Raw genomic sequence first — 23971 nt, 5'->3', positions numbered from 1 at the left:
TTTTATCCATGTTGCTGTGTAATACTCTATTAGACAACTATACCATAGTTTATCCATTCTCTTGTTGATGAATATTTGGGTTGTTTCCAGCATTTCTCTGAGTTATGCTCCTGTGAACCTTCTGGAACCTGTTTTATAGAAAGCACATATACGTTGGGTACACATCAGGGGAGAAACTCGAGCAGCCATGAGCATACGTGTGTTTGACTTAAGACTGTGATGTAGTTTTACAACATGATGAGTTTTACGACTCAGCTCCCACTAGCAAGGTATGAGAGTTTCATCTGCTTCCTTGTGACTTTGGGCATACTTTGTTTTATTGAGTTTCACTGAATTGTGCTTCTGTTTTTCACACCTGGAAGGTTTGTGGCAATCCTATGTTGAGAGAGTCTTTGGGTGCCATTTTTCCAACAGCATTTGTTCACTGTGTCCTTGTCATGTTTTGGTAATTCTTGAGGTGCTTCAAACTTTTTCATTATTGTTATATTTGTTATGGTGATGAGTGGTTTCTCGAGATGGAATCGACTGGTGAAGATGCTGTGAAGGTTGTTGAAATGACAACAAAGTGTTGAGTACATAAATTTAGTTGATAAAGCAGCAGCCAGAGGATTGAGTCCTTTTGGAAGAAGTTTTCTGGGTAAAATGCTATCCAACAGCATCACAGGCTACAGAGAAATTGTGAAAGGAAGAGTGAATGATGTGGCCAACTTCATTGTTGTCTTATTTTAAGAAACTGCCACAGACATCCTAGCAACCACCACCCTGGTCACGCAGCAGCCATCAACATCGAGGCAAGACCCTCCACCAGCCAAAACATGACAACTTGCTGAAAGCCCGGATGATGGTTAGCATTTATTCTTAACGATAAAGTATTTTCAAATTAAGGTCTGTACTCTTTTTTTTTTTTTTTTTTTTAAGGCATAATGCTATTGCACACACCATAGACCACAGTGTAGCATAATTGTAACTTTTATATGCACTGGGCAACCAAAAAATTAATTTGACTTGTTTTTTTGTGATAGCTGTTTCATTGCAGTGGTCTGGAGCCCGAGCCACAAAATGTCTGAGGAATGCCTGTATTTCTACTGTCATTTTAACCATTCTGGTGAGTGGTAGTGGTACCAGGTTGTACAGTTTTAATTTGCATGTGTAGTAGCTTTTCATATGTTTATTAGTCATTTAGATGTCTTGGAAGTTCTCTTATTACTTTTATTTAGTTCAGTGAAATATCGAGCAAGATGACTTTATCAGATGAGGATGGAGATTTTGGAGGTGTTTGGAAAGAGGAAAAGGTATAATTGTTTCAAATTAGAAACTGGAAAAGAAGCCAGACCAAGGGGAAAAAACTGCCAGGCAGCATTAAGGTTCCAGTGACATTAAGGAGGGTGAGTCTAAAAAGAAATCAGCTATTCATCCACATTCAGCTGCTAGAGGACAGGCATATAGAGTAGGATTTACTCAGGTGTGTGATCTACCCAAGGAAGTATGAGAGGGGGCAAAGGAGCTTATGTTATGTGCAAGAGAGTGGTCATAATGATGACCATGGAACTGAATCTGAGTAAGGTGGAAGGGGAGGGGGGAATCCTGGAATAGGTAAAAGGGGCATAGTGGAGTGTCAAGTTCTTGATGTGTTGGGATTGCTTGGAAGTGAGGGATTTGTTCTATTTCAAGGATTCTATCAAAGGTTTACAGAAACGGTAACATTTGAACTCTCTTAAATCTTTAATTATAAATTTCCCCTTCCTCCTTTTTGGTCTTCTTGGCAATTTGTTGAACAAGGTAGGTCTTTTCCCTCTACATTTTTCCTCACATTGTGGATTCTGCTTATAGGATCCTATCAGTTCTTTCATTTAACATATTTCTCTCCCCAATATTTCTTATAAACTGGTATTTGGATCTGGGGGAGCCTGACCCAGTTGAAATTTTGCCAAGAAAATGTCATGGTTGGTATTTTGTATTTCCTGTTGTATCCCAGCAGGAGGTACATAACATCGTTTTGTGTGTGTGTGTGTGTGTGTGTGTGTGTGTGTGTGTATGTGTATGTGTATGTGTGTTTTAAAATGATGGGACTGAACTGTGGGGTTTGGATGTTGTCAGCATGATTATAAATTCCCCATAACCTTTCGACCTAATCGTTTTAGCAGTCATTGATGATCGTTGATATTATTTCATAATGAATTATAAAATGGAAACCTCTTAATTCTACAAATCCTTCACATTTTTATAAAGCACAAATTTTTCATAACTATTATTCCAGTGAGGTACAGTTATTTCCCATTATCAGCTTTTAGAACACTGAACAGCTTAGCTAGCAGCAAATTTACATACATAGGGAAGGTGTTGGTATCATTTTGAACCTGTGGTTTAAAAACATACTTTATATGCTGTGATGCACTTCAATTATTTTGATGCTTGAAATGCTCCATTTTTTGGCTAGTGTATTATTTTCCTGTGGCTACTGTACCAAATTGTCACAAATTTGGTAGCTGTAAATAACAGAAATTTTATTGTTTCACAGTCCTGGAGGCCAGAAACCCAAAATCAGTTTCACTGGGTTAAAATCCAGGTATTGGCAAGGCTGTGATCCCTGTGAAGGCTGTAGGGGTGAATGCGGTCCTTGCCTCTTCTACCTTCTGGTACCTGCCAGCCTTCCTTGGCTTGTAGCCACATTACTCCAACCTCCACCTCTGTGGTCATATGGCTTTCTCTTCTGTGTCTCAAATCTTCTTATGCATCCCTCTCATAAAAGAGATGTATGACTGCCTTTAGGACACACCCTGACTATCCCGTGGTCTCTCCATTTCAAAATCCTTAGTCACATTTGCAAAATTTTTTCAGTATAAGAAAACACATCTTTCAAAGATTAGGACCTGATATCATTGGTGGCCATTATGCAGCCTGCTAAAGCTAGTGAGAGCCCTTTAAAGTTAGGCTTTAAAATCCCCAAAGCTCTGTGTCTTTTTGACTTGACTCCAGGAATTTCTGATAACTGCCTTATTTTCCGAAACAAGAAGGCTTTCCGAGTTCTCTATATTTCTCATCACTTACCTTTAATTAGCCATTCTCCAAGGAGGTGGGTTTTGTTGTTGTTGTTTTAAAAGTGTGAATGGTATTTATAAACTACAATTTGGGCATTAGGAATGCTCTTTGCTAGTGAGTTGTCCACTGAATCAAAGGATCCAGGAATCAAGCAGGGCTTGGGGAATAGGAAGAATGACTCTTCTCAATAATACATCTAATAACCCCACTCACAGAATTTTGGCTTCTGTACTTGAAACTTTGGGATCTGCTGGTTGAGTCCCAAGGGAGGAATGTGTCCATTAGGAAACCAACAGTGCTCTCAATGAACTGGAAAGTGTGACTTGCACTTGGGCATTTAGGGTGCTTGTGCCACTGAACCAAGGGGAAAAGTAAGGGGTTACTGTATTGACTGGGGTGCTTGGTCTCAATTGTCAAGGGAAATATGGCTGTTGCTAAGCAATGGAGGGCACTCTCTGGAGTGCTTCCGTAGTGCTTCTACGTTCAGCTGTTCAAAGTTAATAGAAGGCTACAGTAACTCACCAAAGGAAGAATCAATAAGGACTTAGATACTTCAGGAATGAAGGGTAGGGTCTCCTCACTAGGTAAAAAACCCCAGCCGGCTAAGATGCTGACTGAGGGCAACAAGAAAATGATCTGGGCTGTGAAGACAAGATGAGAGATAGCCATATGATTTATAACAATGAGGACAATGCCAGCTGTTGCTTTCCTACATATTTTCACTTGTTAATCACCTTCCCTCTCTCTTCTGTTAAATATAAAAGTTTTGGTGGTGACTGATTTATAATTGAGACTCAAGATGATAAAATATCTTCCAGGGGGATTGTCTCAACTAAAATTCTCATCATCCAGATGTTCATAGTGACTGGTGGGATGTTTTGTCTTTCTTTGGGGGGAGAGATTAAGTGTACTTTGTACAAGAAAAGTTTGTCGTGTATAAATCTCAAAAGAGGCAAGAGGATGGGTGTACAGGCAGAGTAGTTAAAGGAGGGTGCTGGATATTGTCTGTTCCTTCAGCTCTCTCTATATATATTTATGCTTTGAGAGAGAGAGAGAGAACATAAGCAGGGGAGGGGCAGAGAGAGAGGGAGATACAGAATCTGAAGCAGGCTCCAGGCTCTGAGCTGTCAGCACAGAGCCTGATGCAGGGTTCGGGCTCACGAACCACGAGATCATGACCTGAGCCAAAGTTGGAAGCTTAACCAACTGAGTCACCTGGGTACCCCTCCTCCAGCTCCATATTAACTCTTCTATATTTTTTCCTCTTCACTGTTGTGGCAGGAGATCCACAAGCTACATTTCCCTAGACTCTGCAGCTGGATTTCTGTAAGTCTGACCTGTGAGAGGCACTACTGGGATACTGGGGGGGAGAACCCATCTTCCAGTGGTGTCACAAGCAATGGTACTGGCTGCGGTACTCCAGCTGCAGAAGCTGGAGTGCACCAGCACAGTGGCAGCTGTGGCTGATGAGAGTAGGCTCTTGGCTGCTTGGTTCCACAGTAGCAGCCTCAGCGATAGTGACTGTGGGTCTTAGGATTTTCCTTTTTGCTTCTTCCAGCCATAGGAATAGCAGCTGTTTCCTTAGTATTCTTTAGATACACTTATTCCTCCTTTGCTCCTCCAGCCCTTTGAAGACCTTTGTAACAAACTCCCTATATTACATTTCTTGTGTTTGAAACACTTTCTAAAAAAAATTTAAAAAATAACTTGTTTTTGAGAGAGGGAATGTGCATGAATGGGGGACGGTCAGAGAGAGAGGAAGACAGAGGCTCCGTAGTGACAGTAGAGAGCCCTACATGGGGCTCAGATTCACAAACGGTAAGACCATGACCTGAGCCATAGTTGGACACTTAACCGACTAAGCCACTCAGGTGCCCCTAAATTTTTTCTAAAGTTTATTTTTATTTGAGAGAGATACAGAGAACAAGTGGGGGAGGGGCAGAGAGAGGGAGGGAGACATAAGAGCCGAAGCAGGCTCCATGCTATCACCGAAGAGGCCCACACAGGGCTTGAATTCCCAAACCATGAGATCATGACCTGAGCTGAAATCAAGAGTTGGACGCTCAACTGACTGAGCCACCCACACACCCTGTTTGAAATACTTAATGTGGTTTCTGTTTCACTGATTAGACACTGACTGATACACTTCCTCTACGACTGGTATTATCAGGGCCCCCAAGACAAGCTGAAGACATAGTTCTTTTCCTCAGGGGTCCTACAGCTTGTCAAGACAAGAAGATAATTCAGTACTAAGTAGGGTGGTACAGGAATTCGGAGACATGGGAAATGGAAAGATGAGGAAAAGCTTCTCAGATGTGGTGGGGCTCAACTAGAACAGACAGCTCTGGGGAAGGCAGGGAGAAGACACATAGCAGGTTTTCTCCTAAGCATTATTTTTTTAAAGGTTAAAAAAACCCAAAAACCTGTTGGCAAAATATACCTAACATTAAGTTGACCATCTTAGCCATTGTAAAGTGTCCAATTCATTATGGTTCGTGTTGTTTTGCAACCAATCTCCCAGAACTTTTTTCGTCTTGCAAAACAAAACTCTGTACCCATTAAACAACTAAATCCTCCCAACCCCAACCCCTGGCAGCCACCATTCTGTCTAAGTTTGTTGTAGGTCCCTCATGTAAGTGGGACCATAGGGTATAGGTGCTTATCTTTCACTTAGCATAATATCCTCAAATTTCATCCATGTTGTAGCATGTGTGAGACTTTTTTAAAGGCTGAATGATATTGCATTGTATGTGTATGTAACATTTTGTTTATCCATTTGTTCATCAATAGACACTTGTGTTGCTTCAACCTTTTGACTCTTACGAATAATGCTGTTGTGAACACTGGTGTACAAATATTTCTTTCAGTCTCTGCTTTCATTTACTTTTGGTATATACCCAGAAGTAGGAAGGCTGGATCATAGAGTAATTCTAGTTGAAAATTTTTGAGGGACTGCCATGTTTTCCATAGTAGCTGTACCATTTTATAGTCAGTTGTACACAAGGGCTGCAATTTCTCTACATCCTTACCAACACTTGTATTTTGTTAGTTTTGTTTTGATAGTAGCCATCGTAATGGGTGTGAGGTGGTCCTCAACACTTAAGGTTTTGTTTTGAGCTATATGGTTTTTAAGAAGTTGGTGGAATTTGTTACCTGTTTCTGTGGTAATAAGGTGTTTTTTACCCTATTTAAAGAATGTCTTTTGCTGTTTTTCGGCAGATTATGGAGTGCATCATTATCCTGTTTGGAGTTTATCAAACTTCTTCACTCTGTCAGTTTAGGGCTTTCCTCAAATCTGAAAAAAATTGGCCATTATTTGTTCATTTTTCTACGTGACAAAAAGAAAATGCTGTATTCTGGATAGATTTTATTGCTAGGTCTTCAATTTCACTGAACTTTTCTTTTGCAGTGTCTAATTTGTTAATTTATCCAATATTTCACTGCATATATAGTTATTTTTTATTTCTATCCCATTTTGGTTACTTAAACATATTTTAAATTTTTTTCATGTTTTTAATACTTGTACAAAATTAGCTGTCTTAACATCCTTGTCTGCTGGCTTTCATCACTGCCATGTCTGGGTCTTTTCCTATAGACTACTCTTTCTTTTAGTTATGGGTCACATTTTTCTGCTTCTTAACATGTCTACTAATTCTTTAATTAGATAGGTGCAGGACATTATGACTGTTACATCATTGAGGAACTGGATTTTGTTTACTTAGCAGTGTCAGGCTTTGTTTTAGCAATTATTTGTGGATCAGTTTGATCCCTTTGAATCTTGTATTTAAAGCATCTTTGCTAGGGTGGGTCTAAGCTAAAGTGGCCTTCACTCCAGGGATATATTTTTTTTAATATATTTTTTTAAGTTTTATTTATTTATTTTGAGAGACACAGAGACAGTGTGAGTGGGGGAGGGGCAGAGAGAGAGGAGAGAGAGAATCTCAAGCAGGCTCAGCACTGTCAGCTAAGAGCCTGATGCGGGGCTCGAACTCATGAAACCACAAGATCATGACCTGAGCTGAAACTGAGTTGGACGCTTAACCAGCTGAGCCACCCAGGTGCCCCTTACTCCAGGGATATTTTATGGTCACTACAAAAGGCATGATCCCCCTCTACTTAATACCCTGGGTGATTACTGAGGACTCTTCACTCTGGCTCTTCACCCTCTGTGAGCTCTGGGAATTGCTGTTTGCAACTAGCCTCGTAACCTAAGTCACTTCTTGCTTGATCCTGTAGAGTGTCATTCTACCTATATGCAGCCAAGTACTCAGTGAAGACACAGTGAAGACACTGTATTGATTCCTTTCTGGAATTCTGCTTACTTCCAATTACCTCATTGTCCCTAAACTCTGATCTCTACTTTGCATCACCACACAGTTACACATGTATTTTCTCGTGATAAGAACTTTTATGATTTTTCTCTTAGCAACTTTCAAATATGTAATACATATATGGTCACCATCTGGGACATTACATCCCTAGGACTTACTTATAACTGGAAGTTTGTACCTTTTGACCATCTTCAACCATTTTGTCCACCCAACTCTACTCCCTGCCCCTGGCAAACACTGATCTATTCTCTGTATCAATTTTTTTTTTTTTTTTAAGATTCCACATAAAAGTGAGATCATACAGAATGTGCTTTCTTTTTCACTTAGTATAATTCTCAAGATGTATCTATCCATCTTGTCACAAATGGCAGAATTTCCTTCTTTTTTATGCCTGAATAATATTCCATTGTGTATGTATTTATATATATCACATTGTCTTCATCTAATGACAGACACAGGTCATTTCAATGTCTGTTATAAATAATGCTGCAAGAACATAGGCATGCAGATATCTTTTCAAGATAGTGACTTTGTTTCCTTTGGAGAAATAGCCAAAAGTGGAATTGCTGGATCGTATGGTAGTTCTATTTTTAATGTTTTGAGGAATTTTCACATGGTTTTCCATAGTGGCTGTACCAATTTATATGATCACCAATGGTGCACACGAGTTCTCCACATCCTAACACTTAATTCCTGTCTTGCTGATACCAGCCATTCTAACAGGTTTGAGGTATGGTATCTCATTGTGGTTTTGATTTGCATTTCCCTGATATTAGTGATACTGAGCTCCTTTTCATGTACCTGCTAGCATTTGTATGTCTTCTTTGGAAAAATATCTATTTGAAATCCTTATTTTTTAATTAGACTGTTTTCTATTGAGTTGTAGGAGTTGGTAATATATTTTGAGTGTTAACATCTTATCAGATATATGATTTGCAAATATTTTCTCCCATTCAATAGGTTGCCTTTTCATTTCATTGATGGTTTCCTTTGCTGTGCAGGTTTTTTTGGTTTGTACAGGGCTACTTGTTTGTTTTTGCTTTTGTTGCCTTTGAAGTTAGATCCAAAAAAAAAAATTACGAAGACTAATGCCAAGGAGCTTACCATCTGTGTTCTTCTAGGAGTTTCATGGTTTCAGGTCTTACATTCAAGGCTTTAATCCATTTTGAGCATTTTTTTTTTTTTTTTTTTAAGATTTAAGTATTTCCTACACTCAACGTGGGACCTGAATTCATAACCCTGAGATCAAGAGTTGCACACTGTACCAACTGAGCCAGCCAGGCACCCCTGAGCTCATTTTCGTGTATGGTAGAAGATAGTGGTTGAGTTTCATTCTTTTGCTGAAGCTGTTCAGTTTTCTCAACACGAGTTATTAAAGAGACTGTCTTTTCCCCATGGGTATATTCTTGGCTCTTTGGTCATGAATTAGTTGGGACATATATGTGTGGGTTTATTTCTGGGCTCTCTGTTCCATTGATCCATGTGTCTCTTCCTATGCCAATACCATACTGTTTTGATTATTATAGCTTTGTTAATATCCTTTGAAGTCAGGGAACATAATGCCTCTAGCTCTTCTTTCTCAAGATTGTTTTGGCTATTTGGGTGTTTGGTGGCACTTCATCTTGGAAAATAGAATATATAAAAATCATAGGGAGAAAAACATAGAGCATGTGTGTCCACTCCCTTAACTTAGACAAAGGTTTGGTACTTACCCATGTATTCTAAAAGTGTAAAGAATAATCTCCAATCTCTGCCTAGGGGCAAAGGAACCAATTTTGAAGCCAATTTCTCCTGGAACAGAACTTTAAGGGTTCACATAGTCTTTCTGCACAGTGCTCTTGAGCTAATCCTACTAAATTCTTTGCTGCATGTTGACACATTCCTATACCTATTATAAAGTGAAATGCCTTGCCCTAAACCCCGTGGAAAGTCTATCTACCTATGTACTAGGAAAATAAGGTTCTAGTATTACCACAGCATTAAAAAAAACAAAATAAAACTGGATGAGTTTTCACCAAATTAGAGGGCATTTTCAGAATGGATTGACAAAGTCTTTAAAATCTACTGGAGGGTCCTGAAAGTCTCCAGAAAGGAATGGCAATCATTGTATTAAGCAACTGAAACTGAGTTATGAGACAGCTATGTGGGTCCCATATGCCATGATAGTAAGATAATGTGGACAGAGAAAACCATAGTAAAAAAACAAGCCCTAAATATATTTTAGGACAAATGCCACACATTACAGGCATTAAGATAAAAACCCAAGAACTCTTTTTTTAATTTTTTTTTCAACGTTTTTTTATTTATTTTTGGGACAGAGAGAGACAGAGCATGAACGGGGGAGGGACAGAGAGAGAGGGAGACACAGAATCGGAAACAGGCTCCAGGCTCTGAGCCATCAGCCCAGAGCCTGACGCGGGGCTCGAACTCACAGACCGCGAGATCGTGACCTGGCTGAAGTCGGACGCTTAACCGACTGCGCCACCCAGGCGCCCCCCAAGAACTCTTTTAAGAAATTTTCTAACATATATTCAAATAGTGAGGTGAGTATCATGAATCCCATTTACCTATTACTAACCTTAATTTTGTTTTATTAGGGTCTCTCCTCCTCTTCTCCCAGCCCCTGATCACTTCCCTCCTTAGTTTTTGCAGTGCCAGGCATCAGAGTTTCATTCGAAAATATTTTAGTAGCAGGCATGGATTATGATTTACTGCGTTCTCACTTGGACAGCTCCATGTATTGTGCTCTTACATGTGTAGTCGTAAGGACTTAAAGCAATGCTATGAAGGACCGCTTGTATTTTCATTTAGTTTTACAGCTTTGGGGCTTTATACTCCCCCTTCAGGCTTTTTGGTCTTGGAGAAGTGGACCCCTATCTGGATCTTGACTTTCTGGTGCACTGGATGAGGATGGGTTTATTGGTTGATCTTGAAGTTTCCATCACCTTTGAAGTCTCTGATCTGTGAACCTCATCACGGGACCAGTGAAATTTCCCTGGTCTGGGGCTCTGTCATTCCCACAATTAATCTTCTAGGCTAAATTTTAACTCCTGCCAGGATACTTGTCTATCTTCCCTGCATTATTTCAGCTTTGTTTCATATGTCTCCCCCCACCCAAAGCCCATTAAAGGTGCTGTATTTGCTTGCTCTGGGAATGCAAGCTGGTGTAGCCACTCTGGAAAACAGTGTGGAGGTTCCTCAAATAACTAAAAATAGAACTACCCTACCACCCAGCAATTGCACTACTAGGTATTTATCCAAGGGATACAGGTGTGCTGTTTCGAAGGGACACATGCACCCCCATGTTTATAGCAGCACTAGCAACAATAGCTAAAATATGGAAAGAACCCAAATGTCCATCGGTGGATGAGTGGATAAAGAAGATGTGGTATATATATATATATATATAATGGAGTATTACTTGGCAATCAAAAAGAACGAAATCTTGCCATTTCCAACTACATGGATGGAACTGGAGGGTATTGGAGGGTATTATGCTAAGTGAAATTAGAGAAAGACAAAAATTATATGACTTCACTCATATGAGGACTTTAATATAAAAACAGGGAGGGGGACAAACAGAAGAGACTCATAAATATGGAGAACAAACTGAGGGCTACTTCGAGGGGTTGTGGGAGGAGGGATGGGCTAAATGGGTAAGGGGCACTAAGGAATCTACTCCAGAAATCATTGTTGCACTATATGCTAACTAATTTGGATGTAAATTTATTTCATTTAAAAAATAATAAATTAAATAAATTTGCTCAGCTTTCAAGACCTCTGGTATTCTGCTTGCAGTCTACCATGTCAACTGTATCTTCCACTTTCCCTTACCATGTGCTGTTCTATTAAGTCCAAATTTTGTAACTATGCTACAAATAATGGCTTCCCATCATATATATATTCCCATCTTATATATGTGTGTGTGTGTGTGTGTGTGTGTGTGTGTGTGTGTATACACACACACACATATTCAAATACGTGTACATCAACTTTCAAAATTTTACCTTAGTAGCATTTAATTATGATCCACTCAAAACTGAAGGCAACCTACTTTCACACTGTGATTGAGGTCTACCAAGAGATATTCACTTTTCTTTTCCAAAATTAGCTGTAGATAGATCACAACAAACCAGTCAAACAGCAGCCAATCTGGCAGTAAATGCAGAGAGGGTACTCTTTCCTATTAGGGTGTTAAAATAGCATTTAGTAATGCATCCATAGTGGACTGATTTTACATTATTACAAAAGCCCAGCTTTTTGTCCTAGTAGTAGAAAAACTAATCGATTTTTTTCTTCTTTCACATTGACAGACAAGCTTACTATCACTGGAGCCCATGGCCAGCTGGGAAAGGACACAGTGGCTTGAGTTCTTGCTGTGACCCTTTAGTAATTCCAGTAAAGTCTGAGTACCACTATGGGAGCATTAGAACACCTACAATGCAATAAAAGAATCAACTGTGTGATGTGTATGCAAGTAACCAGAACTGACAGGACATGTGACCTAGGACTACTGACCTCCTGCCTGGGCAAAGCAGAGGTGTGTATGGTGACTATAACTGAAGTACAAGAACTGACTTAAACTGGGGGGAATGAAATCTGAACCCCAGGCGTTCCATACGAGTTACCTGGATTGAGTACAGAAATGGACCACGTTCTTCCTGTGTCTTATGTCTTTTCATGTCTTTAAAGGGCTCCTTTGTAAGAGGAGATCAGTATGGGCTATATACTCAGAGACACAACTGGGTAGGATTTTGATTTTTAAAAGGAAAGCCATGAAAAATGGAGGAAACAACGTAACGAAACTTGACTGGAGCAGACTACGATGGTTGGTAGGGAAGGTTTGGAAGGGAATGCTGGAATAGATTACTAGAATGGGGTGTGAAAATAAAAGTGTCCATGTGAGAGCAAGGCTTACACTGACCTGCTGAGGTCATCCGGCAGAAGCACCCAGAGGGTGCAAGTTATTGTTGCTCCAGTTAGTAGGTCAGGCCAGTCAACAGTATCTTACAACAAACTCCTCACCCAGGGTGCATATGCTGCTTCTCTTAGCTCTTGGATATCTATTGATACCATTTACAGAATTTTAAATTCCCAAACAGGTACAGAACTCTAGCCCTATATTTCTTTCTGTAACATCTCAGTAACTAACAAAAAAAATTTTTTTAATCATGACTTACTCCTTAAGAACTAGAAATTTCTGGGCCCCTGGGGGGCTCAGTCATTAGGCATCTGACTTCACCTCAGGTCATGATCTCATGGTTTGTGAGTTCGAGTCCCACATTGAGTGAGCTGGGGTCCTGCTTCTCTCTCTCTCTCCTCCACTCCCCCCTGCCCCACCCCTCCTGGGAGTTCTGTCTCTAGCTCACTTGTGCCCTCTCTCTCTCAAAAAAGAACTTGAAATTTCTACAACCACTGTTTACTATCAACATACTTGTCCCCTAACCATTATGTGTAACCTCCAAAGTAAAAAGGTTTGGTTTTGATTAACTGCAATTAAGAAAAATCCTAATTCCGTAACTTTTGGTAATTTAGAGATGTTGAGTTTCAATTTGTTAATGTGTAAAAAAGAACAGAGGTCTTCTGGGGTTGTTGTGAAGATCATCCAGTGGAATATATGTAACAGAGCACTTGGTCTCACCCATAATAAAGTTAGTTATGTTATAGCTATTATTTTACAAACAAAAGTCTGTGCTGCTAAATAGATCAGACTTGAGCACTGGTTGCTTAATGACACCTGTTACATAATGTGCTTCTACAAATGAATAGAGAGAACTATGTGTAATACAAAGACCTATTTAACATTTTAATAGGTTTATAAAAAGCTGTTTTGCTGAAGATCACTGCCAACTCTATTATCTCTCAGCAGCTTTATCTTTTAGAGAGAGAAGAAGGTAATTTTTCATCCCAGGGTAGCTTCATTTCCACCTTTAAACTACGGTGTAAATGCAGCTGACCACAGGATGAGGCTGGCAAGAGCCTACCCTCCCTAAATGATAAAGTGTCAGATCGTTATTAAAAATAGTTGGTCTTGATTCATCTATAGTCAGCTACTAAATTTTGGTTACTTAACTACCCAGTGCCTGACCTTCTCCCTCTGATATTTTGGAAAAGTCATATTCTTATTATACATACCTAGCTTGACAAACAGGAGAACTTTGTGTACTTGAAGGAAAAAAGATACGGCAGGTATTCAGTAGGACTTTGTATTGAAAAATCTATTGTTAAGATGTAGATGATTTTAAAATGTATGAAGTATGACCAATATGGCCAGTTTAAGAAATAATTTAATGTCCTGTAAAGACTTATTTTATGTAGTTAGGTTTTTTAGTTTGGTTTTGGTTATGGAAGCTAAAGATGAAGTTTTCCAGGGTGCCTGGGTCGCTCAGTCAGTTAAGCATCTGACTTTAGCTCAGGTCATGATCTGGCAGTTTGTGGAATCGAGCCCTGCATCGGGCTCTGCGCTGACAGCTCAGAGCCTGGAGCCTGCTTCGGATTCTGTGTCTCCCTCCCTCTCTGCTCCTCCCCTGCTCATGCTCTATGAAAAATACAATAAACATTAAACAAAAAATGGAGCAAAATGAAATTCCAATCCAGAATTTGGTTTTACCCCTGCTAAAGTTACTATTGATGAAAAGTAACTTCACTTTACTGAAATGAATGCATTTCCTTTATAGAAAAGGAAAGAGCAAATGCTTTCCAACACTTATCTAATATCTTCATATTGCTAGCTTAATAGTTCTACCAGTTATTACTCACATTGAGTTTTAAAATGAGTTTATTAAAGAATGTTTTTAGGAAGGCAACAATGTTATTAAAAAAAACTTCTGTTTCTTCATGCTGAAAAGGTAAGAGGCTATAGTTACAAGCTTCTTTCTATTGGAATTCTGATAGTATAGCACAGTGTAGTCATTTCTGCGATGCTAGAATAAATAAAAAAAGTCTCTTCTATGCTTCTCCTCAAAAAAGCGATGAATAATAACAGAAGATGGCATAAAAAAGCCATTTTTTTTCCCCATTCATTCTGTAGTATTGGAGCCAGTATCTAGGAAACAGGAGAAGAAGAATAAATTGAAAGAGCAACTTAAGTTTAAATATTTTGAGAATATCTTTAAAACAGGAAATAACAGTGGCACTGTTGAGGGGTGGGGAGAAAAAGAAGGCAAGGTTGGGGGAAGCTGATTAAGGAAATGTCTTGAGAACTTTAACTTGCTTTTTAAGGCACAGGTAAAGAAGATAATTCTTAGCTCTCCCTATTTATGCTAGAGAAAAACCAAATTAATATTACTTGGTTCATTATATAAGTTATACCAATTTGGTTCATATAGTTGCCATAGGATGATTTTTTTTCTAGGTCCTCTACTGTCCCCAAATTTTAAACCACAAAGAACCGTAACATATAATCAGGAGAAAATTGTATTTTAATTTCTGATGAGAAACCAAAATTCTAGCCACTGTCACTTTTCCTATTTCAGAAAGCTTTTAGGAAAAAATGGGCTTATCCATTTATCTGGTCATTAAGGAATGACATTTTCTCAATCATTTATATTTTAATTTTGGCAAGAAGAAATTCTAAGATTGTATTCTTTTCTGCTGACAGAACACATGCAACACAAACTTTTCTGGAGTACTTAACAGTTTTCTGACGATCAGTTAATACACTCCTCAGAAGCTACTGCAGTAGGTAAGGCTGACTTTACTATTCATCCACTGAATTCTGAAAAAAACAGATAATCTTGCATCTAAGCAAGAGTAATACACTCTAAGGACTACCAGACAGGAGCTTCTGTGAGGAAAACACACATGTTTACATGGACTCTTTGATATTAGTAATTTGCTCAGGGGTCTTCACCACCCCGACCCCGGGGTCTTCTTTAACTGACTTTTTGATTCTTAGCTATGTTTCTTTCTTGCTTTTTTTTTTTTTTTTTTTTTGGTGGTTCCACTGGTGAGGGTTCTTAGCTATGTTTCAAACAACTGAAACAGACAATCTATGAGTCTACATCTGTGCTGTCCAACAGGGTGGCCACCGGGAAGCCATGTGTGGTTATTTAAATCAGTTAACTGATAAACATTAAATTTCTCAGTTGCCCTAACACATTTCAAATGCTTAATAGCCCTATGTGGCTACTGAAAAGTACAGACGGAGAACATTTCCATAGGTACGAAAGTCTTACTGAATAGTACTGGACTACATCATTAACTTATTTTGATAGAGGTGCAGGAGTTATAAATTAATGCCCCAGTTCCCCAGTCTAACAAAAACTTAAAAGTCTCAGAGTTATGCTGATGCTCTTAGCCTTAATTATAAGGAAAATATGAAAAAAAGTATAATCTGACCTACAGAAATGTCATAATCCAGGAAGTATAAAATAACAGATTTTTTTTCTGTCATTAAGCAAGGAAACAGTATTTGATTGGATAATATTAAAAAGCCATCTTTATTCCTACATAACCTTTTGAAAAGCGCAAGTCATTGTAGTGTTGCTACTTTCAGAGACTTGGTGGTATCTGGAAAAGACTTCATTCTTTGAAAGGGCCAAAGGCATTTATGCAGCCCTGAAAAATGATGTATCTGCAAATGCATGCATACATTTATTACTGTAAAAAAGGATACATAAGACTAGAGAGTTATGCAGTAAGATATTAAGTGACGTTCTCTCCAGATGGTGTTACATATTACGCTTTTCTTCTGTCTTCTCTACATTTTTCAGTAATTAGCTTATTTCTTTTGGAACCCAAAATATACAAAATAACCTGAGAAATTTAGGGTATTAAATTTCTACATTTTCTTTTGCTTTTCCAAATTCCCCTTCTTAGGGAGTAACAGTCTTCTCTATTTAATTTCATTAAATTTCTACATTTTCTTTTGCTTTTCCAAATTCCCCTTCTTAGGGAGTAACAGTCTTCTCTATTTAATTTCAGGAACAGCTGTTTGAAACACAAATGGTTCAGATCATAAAGTAAAAGTAAGTATATGTTTAAAATATAATCAGCAAAAAGGAAATGACTAATCATGGAAGAGAAAGCAGATACATATAGTTTTTGAAACATTTAAGGACTTGAACAAGGTCCTAGGTCTGCTGTGGAAAATATATCTGCACAGATATAACAGAGAGGGGAATGGATATTTATCATTATAACTGATAAGGGTCTTAGGGTTTTTCAAATTCTTTTACACGATTACTTTTAAATATAAAACATATAAGCATCCAGCAACACAGAAATCATAGGATAAACTGTCAAAATTACACACTTCAAATGTGCAACTGAAAAAACTTAATTTGCTTATTTTTACTCACACAGATTGAATTTGTGTGGGTTAGTCTACATGTCCTATGAAATGTTCATCCCTAAAGTCATTAAGAGGACTGTTTGAGACCTGGAATTCAGAATGTAGCTGAGACAGAAGCCAGATCTCTTAGCCATTTCCCCCCTTAATTCCAGATGAAGATGTTCTAAAGACAAAAAAACAAGATTTCAAGTAGTTTTGCTTTCACAGTAATTAGGTAAACACTTACTTTTACCATCACAGGCTACAATTTTCACTTTATCCACTTTAATAAGTTCTGTCACCTCTCTGAATTCAACATCATTCAATACAAAAGTCCACACATTATCGCAGAATCTGTACGTATTTAGAGAGCCCTTTAAAACAAAACATTTAGACATACCATGAAGTCATTTTTCCCCCAAGGCAATTTAAGAACTCAGTTACCAAGAATGTAATCTTTAAAACAATATGATGATTTAATACTTACCTTAAGATTTTCCTTAATTTTCATCCTGTCATTTGGGAAAAAAACAAACCAAAAACACCACCCTAGATAAATTTGCTAGTTAAATGCTGTAGTTAGCAGACTATTTTCAGCTCTCAAAGAGTCTGCAAATTACTTACCTGAACCATGTAAAAAAAGCTGGAAGGAAATTTGAATTTGTACTGCTCTCTTGTGGCAACACGATGAAAGTTCACTTGAATTTTTATGTAAAACACCACTCCTGCAGTAGGAAATCCATACAAACTTTGATTCCGCCCCAATTTAACTAATAAGCCTCACTGATAACAGAGTTGATTAACACACTTTGTACATTATATGCATTATATTCTGTATTACAAAGTAAGCTACAGCATAGAAAATGTTACTAAGAGAATCATGAGAAAATACATATATAAAAGTGGATCCACACAGTTCAAACCCATGTTTTTCAACCACATTTTGTATGTGTTAATTCTCTGAGCTTGTACAAAAGCAGGGACTACCCAGAAACACTAAATTTTAACCCTGTGTCTTGGATGAATTACTGTGCTATAACCAATGGAACTACATTATTGTCCTGTGCAACTGATAAGAAGTATTTTGGTTTTTTTTTTTAGGAGCAGGAATATGTGCTTAAATAAAAAGGAAATCCTCGAAGAATGCGGTAGAAGTGCAAAGAAAGACACAAGCTGAATGCCATCAAAACAGACACATACACATGGAATCTTCACAAATGAAATTTAGTATTTGGTAAGAGATTTATAAACCCCAAACCTTCAATTCAAAAAAACATTCTCTGCAGTGTTACTTGTAATAGTGAAAACTGGATTCTACCTAAATGTTCTATCAAGTGAGAATGATTAGGGAAACTATGATGGTTATGAATGACTTCATGAAATTTTAAAAAGATGAATAATTATCATTTGTTGGACTACGCTATGCTCTGAGGATACAAATATGATCCCTGCCATCAATGAGCACACGGTAGCAGGGGAGATCGTTAAAACAAGAAAGCATACAGTATAGCAGTACTATGAAAGAGGAGTAAGCTAGGGGCACCCAAGGGTATGGAAGACATGGGGCACAGGAGGCTTCCCCTCACAAAGTGAAGTTGAAGTTGAGTCCTGAAAAGCGAGTACAAGTCAAGGAGAGGTGGGACAATAGAAAGTAAAACACATAGTTGGAATGGGATAGCTAAATGAGTCGAACTCCCAAGGTGGAGGACATCCTGGAGAACCTTGGAAAGATTTGCTGCATCCTAAACCTATTATTAGGTCAGTGAAGGATTTTGAGCAGAAGAATAACATGATCAGATTTGCATTTCTGGTGATAACATTAATTGATGGGGGGGGGGGGGGGGAGGCGGTTCTGATGGAGGCCGAAGACTTTGATGCCTGCAAGAGAGGTGAGAGTGGCTTTACTGGAGCAGCAAGGAAATGGAAGTGGAGAGATACCTGGTAACAGTGCGCTACGGTAGGGAGACAAAATCTGTTCATCCCCAAGTTTCTGTCTCCAATAACAGTGCAATCATAGGAAAAGCCAGTTTGATTTGGAACTTGTTGACTTTGAGACCTAAGTCACCATGTGCAGAAAGCTGCTAGAGTGTGGAAGAAAGCCTGGGAGCATGAGCCTATCAACTTTAGAGACACAGGGTTGGATGAGATCATTCAAGGAGAATAGGTGGAGCCCTAGATAACCCTAAGGAATACCAACAATGAAACAAAAAAGGGTCTGAGAGACAGTGGGGTCAGAGAATAGAAGCTGGGATAGTATGGTTTCAAGGGAAGTATGGGTTTCAACAGAGAATGTAATGTCACAAATTATGCATTAGGTTTAGCAATAAATGATGTGGTAAGAAAAGTTTTAGTGGAGTGGTGAGATTAAGGCATGGAAAACCTTCAGGACATAGTGTTAAGGGAAAAAAAAAGATCTCTTTAGTTACATTCTGAGCCTTTGGAAGGCTACACAGCTAAATGCCAATTTTAATGTTCATTTCTAGCACCCCTGAATGCGAACTACCCAGTTGGTGACAACTATGCTAATAATCTGAACAAGGCATGTTACTGGGATATTTTCAAATACATGTTGAAATTCTGTTAGTTGTAACATAAATGTATATACTTCCCTTATTTTATTGTGAAATTGCTATAAAACTTAACCGAAAACTATTTTATGTTCAATGCTAACATTTAGATTAAAATAGACAACTTGTGAGCCAACAAAGGCTTAATAGAATGTAAACACAAGAAGAGATTAATGATAGAATCTTTTGAGAATTGTTTAGTGAGCTAGAATTCCTAATATAAAATACTATATTTAATTTATAGTATCTTCGTCCAAGTCCTAATCTAATATATCTCAAGTATAAGGACTCGAGAATAGAAAATTTTATTTAAAAAAATGTATACAAAGGGGTGCCTGGGTGGCTCAGTCAATTCGGCTCAGGTCATGATCTCCCAGTTGATGAGTTCAAGCCTCACATCAGGCTCTGTGCTAACAGCTCAGAGCTTAGAGCCTGCTTTGAATTCTGTCTCCCTCTGTCTCAAAAACATTACAAACAATGTATTTAAGGAACTTTTTGAATACTAAGATACTTGACTTTGGTCAAGTAACTGATTTAAACCGTAATTAATTTGGCCAAATTATGTCTTCAATGCACCTTTACATATATCTGTATCTGGGCAACATTCTTAAAATATCTTAATACATGTTCTTGGTAGAAACAGACCAGACAGGGAAAAGGAAACTGTCAGTGTTTTTAGAAGGGTGATTTTTCTTGACCATGAAATCTTTTAATGCCTAATTACTACTTCAAGTTTAACATTACTCTCACCTGCTAGCATACTTTTTTTCTAAAGCACACATTGACTTTTTAAAGGACTAGTTCCATATGAATTTTCTCCCTAAAAATTAGTTCAAGGTCCTTGGTGAATATATACATTGACCTTTTTAACATGTAATGGGCCCCCAGGCTAGTAAAAATTATTACAAATAATATAGACTTAAATGTGACCAAGCAAAATAGGTTATTTGCAAACACTCTGAACAAGTTTGCTGTAATGGGAGAGGTAGGTAATGAAAGCCCGAGCTATGACAGAGTAGTTATTACTAGCTTTTGGAAAACAGGCAAACTTATAAAACACTATGCAAAAGATGCAAATGTCAAATTGTGTTTAATTTTTTTTAATGTTGTATTTATTTTAGAGAGAGGGAGACAGAGAATCCAAAGCAGGCTCTGAGTTGTCAGCACCAAGCCCGACGTGGGGCTGAGATCCTAATGAACCGTGAGATCGTGACCCGACCTGAAGTCAGACACTTAACCAGACTGAGTCACACAGGTGTCCATGTTTAACTTTACCTAACTAGACCCAAACTGGAAACCTACAGTACCACTAGAAGATAAGTAGTCAAATTGTCTATATAGGCAAAAATGTATGTATTAATTTAGAATTAAAGCATCAGGTTCTGAATGACAAACCTGGCAGATTTGTACATCCGGTTATACAGAACAGCAAACTAATTTGGCCAGAAAAATTCAAGAATCTACTGACAAAATTTATAAAGATACATTTTACTCCAGATAACTTTTACACATGTGAAATTGATAAGATTTATTACATAAAATACATGCAGACTTTATCCCTTCATTAAAATTATTCTCTGTATACCCAAGATCCACAATGCCTGGTATGTAATAGACACTAACATGTTGAAGAAAGGATTTTAAATAAAAAGTTTTTTAATTAAAAAAACCCCAAACTCTATACTTCTCTTAAATCAATTGACCTCTATGTTCTTTTCATATACTGTAATCTTTTAATTTCTACTTTATGGTATCCCTTAACAACATAAGCACAAATATTAAATATAACCAAATTATGACTCTATTAATAACAATGTGGTAAGATTATTTCTATTTACTATGATGCTTGCAATGGGCTTCAGTCTGATTTACCATCCAGTTTAGAAAGATAGCTTTGTTCCGTTTGGGCTTACTGTTCAAAGTATAAATGAGTTAAATGAGATCAAGCTATCAGAACAGGTCATGATCTACCACCAGTTCAGGTCTTCATTAGAGTAGGTGGGAGGCAACATGAATGTACTTCCCTGGAATGAGGGAAGGTCAGAGTTTGAAAAACATAAGCAAACCTGAGAGACAGCTCTCATTTACCTTTAATTCTGCAGATAAGGGTTTGGGCATTTGAGACCTCAGTAACTCTGGAGGGAAGGCAACTAAACATACATAGGCTGATTTGTGAAACAATGGAACAAAAATCTTAAAAACAACTCTGTATCTCACGTTAGGTGGATAGAGCTGGTATACAGAATTTAAAAGTAAAGTATAATTTGGGGTGCCTGGGTGGCTCAGTCGGTTAAGCGTCTGACTTTTGATTTCAGCTCAGGTCATGATCTCAGGATTTGTTGAGTTCCAGCCCCACATCAGGCTCAGAGCTAACAGTGTGGTGCCTAGTTGGGATTCTCCCTCTGCCCCTCCCTTGCTGACACACTCTCTTTCAAAATAAATAAAGTTTAAAAAACAGTTAAAAGTAAGGTATAGTTACTATAAAACAAGTTCCAAAATTCGATTAAGCCATCTCTTCCTTTTATATTAATAATTATGTACGGATCCTAAAAAGCACTGTTGTAATAACCACTGGTATAAGCTGCAAAATTTTAGGAAAATATCCTTACCCTGAAGTTGACTCTGTTCCTGACCCTCTGGGCCAATGCTGAATTTATAGCCTTATCAAACTGAAGGAGAACTTGGAGAGCAAGTTGGGGGGTGATCTGTTGAGACTGAGAAAAAGTAAAGCTCGTAAATCCTTTTAGGGAAGGACATTAAAGACAACATACATATGAGTTATCATCTAAAATTTAACCGAGGTTAACCAGAGCCTCTTAAACTAGAATCTCTTACTCTTTTGTGCCATAAATGACAATTAGGAAGTAAAGCCTCACTGTATTTTCCTGCACTGTCCTGACTCAAACAGAATTGTGAAAAGAAAACATGCAGTGATGTTACACTGCCAGGACAAAACTCTATCACTCCTTTATAGTGTCTGGAAAGAGGCATTCAGTAAATTGAAGGAACCAAGTTTCTTTTAAATAAAAACCACAGGACTTAATATACTAAAAAACCCCTAATCTCATTAAAGCTCATAAAATGTATGAAAGCAAATGAAAATAATATTAAAATGTTCTTAGAGAAGTTTAATTTAAAGGTTAATTCTCCTAAAATTGAAATATAAATTCAAATTTAAATCTCAAAAGACTATTAAATTTTCCAAAATTATCTTAAAGCTACACAGACTATGCCTTTCTTATAAGAGAAAACCAATACTCTCAATTTTTATGTTTAACAATAATCTTTGAAAAATTAGGCATGTTCAACCATGTCATCGGAATGGTATAATGTACAAGAACTTGCAGTTATTCATCTGAACACTGACTTGCTGGGTCAGAGAGTCTAAGATCTCTAATGTCCTATCTCTGCCTGAGACCAAGGATATAACAAAAACTATTATAGATCCATCTAAATAAAAACTGATGTTTAGTCTCCCACCTGTATGAGCTCATCCAGGCTCTCCTGAAGACTGTTTCCCAAAGTGGTATTTCTGTATAACTGATATGCCATGGCTTAGGAGGAAGAAACTGTTTTTCTTATTCAGGCTTGCATTGATGTCCTAAAAATTTAATATGAAAGTATTGAACATTATAAACCATGTATGTAATATAGTCTACTTCACATACTAATATATGCTATCAGAACCCTTAATAATTGCAAATTGCCTTATAACCAAGAATTACAAAGAACAGTTAAAAATGACTTATTCTTTTCTATTATTTTGACATAGGCATTTATTCTCCTTTACACAAAGTACAGGTATACTCATTTACAGATATAGGTATATTTTTGCTATTTCTTTTAAAAGTCTGCCTTTTAACTTAATCTAGACAGTCTTCAGCTTCCACGTACATGCCTTCGCTTCATTTCCTTTTTTCCTTAACATTTGATATGTACAGAGTGCCTATCAAGAAGATCGCACTATCATAAGCAGCAGGGACAGGAAGGTAAGTAAGGATATACTCCGGATTCTAAAAAACTTATACTCTAGACAGGGTAACAGAAATACAAAAATAGGATTTAACTCAATAGAGAAGAGTATGATAGATCTATAGAGTGTATGATGCAGGCTACCTGTGGACTGAGTAGACTGGTTACCCCAATCTTCCTGATTCTTCAAGCTAGACTTCAGCCAAGCAAAAGAAGAAGAATAGAACGAGTAAAGCCACAGGAGTATGAAATGATACAGTTTAAGGAGGATGAATAGGCAGTGGTAGGAAACGGAGCTGAGAAAGAGGACACGATGGATTTGTTCCACCAGGAGAGACACCAGGGTTTTACAGGGAAGATAACGGGAACCACTGAAGCATTCCAGGAAAGGTCAAATGGGCAGCAATCTGAAGAACATACTTGAAGGAAATGAGGGCTCAAATAGGGTGGCAGTAGTACAGTTTCAACAAATTTTGAGCTGCTGCTACATGTCATACACAAGACCACTGACCTCATGGCACTTTCAGCTTTAGAGATGGACAAGAGACTTTATCAAGTAAAGCTCGGCAAAAATAATGGTTAGTTATCAATCTTCACGTTATACGCCCATGGAATTTGATACAGGAGATCACGTCTACCTTCTTGAAACCTTTTCTTTGGCTTCTGGGATGCCACACTCCGTTCTCTCCTCCCAACTCACTGGATATTACTATTGTTTTCTTTGCCTGGTTCCTCCTCAGCAACCTGACCTCTACTGGAGGGCCTTAAGGCTTCTTAGGTCTTCTCTA

The 23971-nt window shown here is 37.9% G+C and overlaps 1 protein-coding gene and 2 long non-coding RNA genes across 4 annotated transcripts in view; 1 reads left to right on the top strand and 2 right to left on the bottom strand.

Annotated features, from left to right (window-relative positions):
- The first annotated feature begins 547 nt into the window (after positions 1–547).
- On the top strand, positions 548–17851 carry LOC132669048 (uncharacterized). Its single transcript, XR_009605963.3, has 5 exons — positions 548–1105; positions 11684–11910; positions 14971–15054; positions 16296–16339; positions 17746–17851. It is a non-coding gene; the product is annotated as an uncharacterized LOC132669048 (long non-coding RNA).
- The window catches only part of GTF2A2 (general transcription factor IIA subunit 2), a 22441-nt gene continuing 12600 nt past the window's right edge, over positions 14131–23971 (bottom strand). For both annotated transcript variants that reach the window (XM_060618391.3, XM_060618389.3), the window contains 4 exons: positions 22692–22812; positions 21821–21925; positions 16892–17018; positions 14131–14415 (listed from right to left, as the gene is read on the bottom strand). In XM_060618391.3, coding sequence (XP_060474374.1) covers positions 14390–14415; positions 16892–17018; positions 21821–21925; positions 22692–22763 — 330 coding nt within the window. In that variant the 5' untranslated portion in view covers positions 22764–22812 and the 3' untranslated portion in view covers positions 14131–14389. The remainder of the gene's footprint in view (positions 14416–16891; positions 17019–21820; positions 21926–22691; positions 22813–23971) is intronic.
- On the bottom strand, positions 15273–16885 carry LOC144616705 (uncharacterized). Its single transcript, XR_013556312.2, has 2 exons — positions 16274–16885; positions 15273–16182 (listed from the first exon to the last, which is right to left on the bottom strand). It is a non-coding gene; the product is annotated as an uncharacterized LOC144616705 (long non-coding RNA).

Source organism: Panthera onca, chromosome B3, assembly GCF_046562875.1.
Source record: "Panthera onca isolate mPanOnc1 chromosome B3, mPanOnc1 haplotype 2, whole genome shotgun sequence".
Lineage (NCBI taxonomy): Eukaryota > Metazoa > Chordata > Mammalia > Carnivora > Felidae > Panthera > Panthera onca.
Note: the sequence above shows the minus strand (reverse complement) of the source record. Positions and strands in the feature narration are given on the sequence as shown.